The following is a 6,749-nucleotide window of genomic DNA, read 5'->3' as shown; positions in this document are numbered from 1 at the left end:
TACCATTTTCTAAAATTGTCATAGCTCTCGCAGAATATTATTGGCGCACGTGGTTAACAAAACTGGCGCTTGCACCACTTAATTGGTGCATATTACACCACTAATCAAAATTTGAGTTGCGTTAAAAAAAGAAAGAACTTTATTAAACACTACATATTAGCAACAAAAAAATTACTATATAAAAAAGTATATATAGCTATAGAGAATATATCTGTCCATAACATAATTTGTCCAATTAAATTACGTCCAATATTTCCTTTGTACACGCACTTCCGCCTTCGAGCGCCATGTTGTGAGTGGCAAACGCTTTGAAAAGCGGCATCTTGTGAATGGCAGCATAGGCCCGCCATCTTGGAGAGGGCAAAACAATAAAGTGTATCCGAGGATGACGCCATGTTAGGAAGGTCACTGATCAGTTCAGTAGCTGGGTTGTATCCGGTTACCGGCACTGCGGGCTGATTACTGCTGATATTCTTCTGTCATCATGTCCACGCCACCGTTATCAGGATCCGGTATGGCCGGAGCCGCTGCTGTCGGTGGTGGTTTTCCCGGTCCTCCTCCTCCTGCAGCCGCCGCCGCCGCTGCTGCTGCTGCTGCCGCGGCCGCCGCCGCCACCCGGGAGGTGAACACTGCGTCACTGTGCCGCATCGGACAGGAGACTGTGCAGGACATCGTGTTCAGGACCATGGAGATCTTCCAGCTGCTCCGTAACATGCAGGTGTGCCCGGCTCTTACTATGCGGCTTTACGTTTTTTTAAAACCCTGTTTTATTTTTTTTTTAAAAATTCCTTTAATCCGGAATGTATTTCCTGCACAAAACTGCAACAGAATGTAGACCAGAAGGTTTTCTCTACGCTCATAACTGAGTCTTATCTACTGTTCTGTCACCATTTGATAATCCGGTAAAAATTGGGTCCCATAGATGCTGGATTAAAGGAATTTTACTGTATCCACGGTCTGTAACGCTGCATTCATAATGCCACATGACTACATTGTCCAATTGATGTAATGTCACTCATCATCCGTTACACTGCGCAGTCACATGACCTCATGCACTGCTGGATGAAGACCAGCTTTGTATTTGTGGTCCAGGGGTAACAACAAAGTGGTTGTACTCGATCCTGTCGACTCGCCATCAGTATGTCAGTTGGAGCTCCCCTTTAACTGCGGCCACCCTTGAGCTCTCAGTTTTTGAGAGGAGTTATACAACGTTCCTGTGGCCGTATGTGAAAAGACCTTATGATGGCTAGCAGTATGGAGACATTGGCTAACTGACTTCAGGGATCTGCCTGCTATTTAGAAACTGCAATCATATTAGAGGTACACGCAAGGGGGGGGGGGTGTTCCAATTACGCCTCTTGCGTCGTTCTGCTGAAGCAGGCCTGGTCAGAAGAGACCAGGACTGGCGGAACGCGTGGGAACGAGGACAGGTGAGTATGTTTGTTGTGGTATGGTGCACGATCTGCAGGGGGACACTTTGGCACTATCTGCATCTGTGGCATTATCTACAGAGGGCACAGTGTACGGTACTGTCTACAGGGGGCCCCTGTGTGTGGCACTGACTACAGGGGGGCACTGTGTGGCACTGTCTACACTGTGTGGCATTGTCTACAGGGGGGCACTGTGTGTGGCACTGTCTACAGGGGGGCACTATGCACAGTTCTAACTGTGTGTGGCGCTATGTACAGGAGGCGCTGTGTGTGGTACTACATACGCTGGATGTTACGCTGGGTTGGTGGACACGTGCAGGCCAATATTCATAGCGTAAGAAACAGGAGCGTGCGAAAATATATTGGTTTAAAAAGTATGCATTTGGCAACCCCCCTCCCCTTTTAAAAATCCTGCGTTTGCCCCGCCATACTGATGTCTTCACCTAACCCACAATCCTGCTTTCTCCCCTCTAGCTCCCTAATGGTGTCACGTATCACATGGGAACCTACCAGGACCGACTGGGGAAGCTGCAGGAACACCTGCGCCAGCTCTCCATCCTGTTCCGTAAACTAAGGTTGGTGTATGACAAATGCAACGAGAACTGTGCTGGACTGGACCCGGTGTCCGTAGAGGTACGTGCCGCCTTCCCACATCTACTGCATGGGATAGTAGTCATGACTCGAAAGACTTTATCTTTGTCTGATTGTTAAAACCTCGTCCAAGCTGTGGGAAGGCATAACAGGGGGCCGCTATGCAAGAACAGCCTATGTGCGCCTCATAGATCGGCCCCTCATGTCTCTCTCGCAATCCCACAGTAATTGTGAGCCACGAAACGCATTCGCTCAGTCTCTTACGTGTAATGATCACACAGTCTTGTCATCACTGTCTGACGAGAGCTGGAGAGAGAGAGGAGCGTGCGTGTGCACGCGCACAGCTCCCCCGCTACGGAACAGAAGAGGAGAAGAATTTTACATTCCTCTTCCCCTCTTCTGTTCCATAGCGGCGGCGGAGCTCTGCATGCTCGCGCGTGCGCACGCTCCCCTCCTCTCTCCAGCTCTTGTTAGTACAGTGATGACAAGACTGTGATCTCGCGAGAGAGATCACACATCACAAGCCGCTCTGACACTGTCCGTCGCTGATTGGACAGTGTCGGAGCGCTAAGTATCACTCCCCCCTGCCCTTTTCCATGAAAATAAACGCCCCACTGACAGTACAGGGGCTAATTTACATACCAGGCGGCAAATATGACGGCACCGATATCTCAAAAACGGAAGAGGCTAGACAGGTTTAAAGTGCCCCAGGGTCTGCACAGCGCCTATAACACGGTGCACTCAGCTGCATGTGTATGGGGTAGTGAAAGGTTCTCTTTAATACTTGTAGAGGGATTGCAGAGTAAAAAATCTATTTTGCAGATGATACTAAACTGTGTAAAGGAATAAACCTAAAGAAGGACAGTAAATCTGGAGAAGACGGTGGTTTGGGCAGAGAAGTGGAAAATGAGGATTAACACTGATACATATGAGGATATGCACCTGGGAAGGGAAAACATATGCCAATATATACACCAATATATACTAAATAGGAAAACACTGGGTAACACTGATGTGGAAGAGAATTTAGGAATTTTAGTTGACAGTAAACTTAACTGTAGCAACCAGTGTCAGGCAGCTGCTGCCAAGGCGCATAGGATCATGGGGTGCACCAAAAGTGGTATAGATACACATGACGAGAACATGGTTTCACCGCTTTATAAATCACTAGTCACGCCGCACATGGAATATTGTGTACAGTTTTGGGCACCATTCACAATAAAGATATAGTAATGTTGAGCGGATAAATGGAATGAGTGAACTACAGTACCCAGAAAGATGATCAAGATTAGGGTCATTTAGTTTAGAAAAAAAGACGGCTGAGGGGTGACCTAACTAATATATATATATATATATATATATATATATATATATATATATCTCTCTCAAAGGTTAATTTCCAGATCTCATTGTACCCAGGACTGTAACTATAACATGGGGGGCATCCCCTACGTCTAGAGGAAATAAGGTTTCTACACTAAAACAGAGGAGGATTCTTTACTGTAAGAGCAGTGAGATTATGGAGCTCTCTGCCAGAGGAGGTTGTTATGTGGAATTCACTGACGAGTTCAAAAGGGACCTGGATGTCTTTCTTGAGTACAATGGTATTACAAGTTACAGTTACTCGGTTTCTGAAGATAGGTCGTTGATCCAGGGATTTATTCTGATTCTCAGGTTTGTGGTTGAGGAGGAATTTCTCCCATAAAGTGAGAAAAATTGTCGCCTTCATGGGAGTGTATTTTGTTTAAAGTATTAGATGTCACACACCATTTTATATTATTTCTTTGTAGCAACTAATTCCATACATAGAAGAGGACTACTGGAAAAATGACGACCGTGGCCCCGCCAATCAGCTTCGGTATGCAAGTGAAGAAAGGAGGGAAATTTTGGAAGTAAATAAGGTAATGTGGAGAATATGGAGCTAAAGAACAAGTATATGAGACATGTCTGTGAAGCCTTTCTTACAGGATTAGAAAAACAATACTGCTTCTTCTTTTAAAAACAGCGCCTCACCTGTCCAGAGGTTGTGTCTGGAATTGCAGCTAAGCCCTTTTCACTTCAATGGAGCTGAGCTGCAATACAAGACACAACCCATTGACAAGTGAGGTGCTATTTCTGGAAGAAAGCAGCCGTGTTATTATAATTATGCACAACTACTCTTAACCCTTGACCCACTGCATAAAATGAGTGGTTCGGCTGTATACTACAGCCGACACTTCAGTGCAACAATCAGGATGCAGCTCGTTTAACCCCTGTGATGCCGCGGTCAATAGCAACCGCGACACGTAAGCCGTTAGAAAGAGGGGGCGGCGCAGTCTGAAGTCATATCGCTGCCCCCCCCCCCCCCCCAAATCATGCCAATGGCTGTCACTTAAGTCCATGATGGAAAACTCTAGGGGTTCTAATAAAAAGGAAAGTACAGTAAAGCTTCTTAATATATAAAAAAAATATATTAAAGTAAAGAAATAAAAAACTTTTTCCCATTTTTTTTCGAAAGTAATATAAGAAAAAAAATGAACATAACTGGCATCGCTGCGTCACTAAAAGTCCGAACTATTACAATATAATGTTATTTAACCTGCACAATCAACGCCGTAAAAAACTTAAAACGCCAGAATCGCTGTTTTTGTGGTCACTTTTTTTATTCAGTTTTTTTTGTGGAAAATAAGGTGATCAAAAAGTCCCATGTACCCCAAAATGGTGCTAATAAAAACGACAACTTGCCCCGCAAAAAATATGCCCTCACACCACTCAATTGACGGAAAAAATAAAAAAGTTATGGCTCTCAGAATGTGGCAAAACAAAGCAAATTTTATTTTTTATTACAAAAGGTTTCTATTTTGAGAAGGTTGTAAAACATAAAAATAACTATATGAATTTGGTATCACCGTAATCGTATTGTCCCACAGAATAAAGTTAACATGTAATTTTCACTGCCTTAAAGGGAATGTGTCGCTACACAGTTAGTTAAACAGTTAGTGTATAGGTGATTAAACATTGTTCTAATTTTTTCACCAGTCAGGAAATATTATAAATTAGATTCTAATTTATAATATTTCCCAGCGCTGGTCACTAGATGGAGCAATTCCCAAAATTGCAGCATTGCATGTGGTAAAGCAACCACATTGCTTTATGCTGCAAAATTTGAGAAAACTCACTCGCTCTAATGAGCTCTCAGAATCCCCCCTCCTTTATCCTGGCTAGTGCCGGGAGAAACGAGGGGATTGAACGGTCAAACCTCCTACACTGTGTGTCGCCATTTTTTGAGCTAACACACAGTAAAATACTTACATACACAGACCTAACTTACCTGCTCCTGCCACCGCCGCTCCCTCTGGTCCGTCCGCTCCGTCTGCTCCCTCCGCTCCAAGTGCACAAGTCCGGAAGCCGCGACCGGAAGTAGTCATCTTACTGTCGGGCCGCGGCTTCCGGTCCACAAGAAAATGGCGCCGGACGTCGCTCGGCCGAAGACCTTCCATTTGGACTGTGTGAGAGCGGCGCATGCACCGCTCCCACACGGACGGCGTACACCATAGTGGATGGAACGGCTCCCGTTCGCATTCACTATGGGACTGTATGTGCCGTATTCTATGTCTGTATGTGTCGTTAATCGACACATACAGAGATGAAAAAAAAAATGGCAGCCCCCATAGGGAAGAAAAAGTGCAAAAATAAAAAAAAGTAAAACACAAACCCACAAATAAATAAAACGTTTTTTAATAAAACACTAAAAGCAAATTGATATAAAAATTAATTTTTTCGCGACACTCGTCCTTTAATAACGAAACCCAAAATACAAAGGGGAAACTTCTGGCTTTTTCCATTCCCACTTCCAAAATAATGTTTCAAAGTTTCCCAGTACATTATATGGTACATTAAACTGTGCCATTAAAAACTATCGTCCCTATTGTATAAAAAAATTTCGTCCCTCAAAAAATAAAAAAAGTCCTCATACGGCTATGTCAATGGAGGAAAAAAAAAGGTTATGGCTCCTGGAAGGCGGAAAAGGACATTTAAAAAATGGCCTGGTCATTATAGGGTTAATGTGAAGGATAATGAGGCTTGTCGTCAGGCAGTAGTTCTCTATATATCTTTGTTGGATTAGGTTCTATTATATGTTTTTTTTCTTATTTTTTTGGTTATTTCCTTACAGAAATTAAAACAAAAGAATCAACAGTTGAAACAAATCATGGACCAATTACGGAATCTTATCTGGGATATTAACGCCATGTTGGCCATGAGGAACTAAGCTGGAACTGTATTAATTTTGTATTTAACGTTACATTGGGGGATGTTTTATGTGTAATAAATATTGTTTTTCATAAACCTTGTGGAAAAAAATAATTACAATTCTAAATTCATCTGCATCACTCAAAAATGTAGAGATTTAGAAAGGTGGAGAATCCATGATGGTAAACTCCATATTTCCATCACTGCTTTTTGCTTCAGAAACTTTATATGTGACACTATTCTTCCTATGAGGATGACTGTGAAGTAGTCACAGCCACGCCCCTTTTTTAACATCATATTTTCTGTGATCTTATAATTAATCTTATTGACCACTGGCTTTTCCCCTGCTTATCAAAAACCTATTCAGTCACATACTTCTGTCGATATTGGCAGCGACATTCAACTTAAAGGGGTTATCCGGTTTCTAAAAACTTTGGGGTAATGGCTGCAAATCAGATAAATAGTAGCGCTTACCTAGCCTTTTCCCCGGCGATCCAT

General features: G+C 43.3%; 1 protein-coding gene across 1 annotated transcript; it reads left to right on the top strand.

Moving 5' to 3' along the window:
- Positions 1 to 367: 367 nt before the first annotated feature.
- On the top strand, positions 368 to 6,347 carry MED30 (mediator complex subunit 30). The gene is made up of 4 exons (XM_075825802.1): positions 368 to 718; positions 1,905 to 2,063; positions 3,812 to 3,922; positions 6,175 to 6,347. Exons 1-4 carry the CDS (start codon positions 485 to 487, stop codon positions 6,268 to 6,270), a joined length of 600 nt encoding a protein of 199 aa, XP_075681917.1. The 5' UTR covers positions 368 to 484; the 3' UTR covers positions 6,271 to 6,347.
- Positions 6,348 to 6,749: the final 402 nt, after the last annotated feature.

This window comes from Rhinoderma darwinii, chromosome 5, assembly GCF_050947455.1.
Source record: "Rhinoderma darwinii isolate aRhiDar2 chromosome 5, aRhiDar2.hap1, whole genome shotgun sequence".
NCBI lineage: Eukaryota > Metazoa > Chordata > Amphibia > Anura > Rhinodermatidae > Rhinoderma > Rhinoderma darwinii.
The sequence above is the reverse complement of the archived record's forward strand: the minus strand, read 5'-3'. Positions and strand labels throughout refer to the sequence as shown.

Coding starts and splice junctions, on each gene's coding strand:
- MED30 (XM_075825802.1), top strand. CDS start 485: ATGTCCACGCCACCGTTATCAGGATCCGGTATGGCCGGAGCCGCTGCT. Junction 2,064..3,811: donor TGGACCCGGTGTCCGTAGAG/GTACGTGCCGCC, acceptor ATTTCTTTGTAG/CAACTAATTCCATACATAGA. Junction 3,923..6,174: donor AAATTTTGGAAGTAAATAAG/GTAATGTGGAGA, acceptor ATTTCCTTACAG/AAATTAAAACAAAAGAATCA.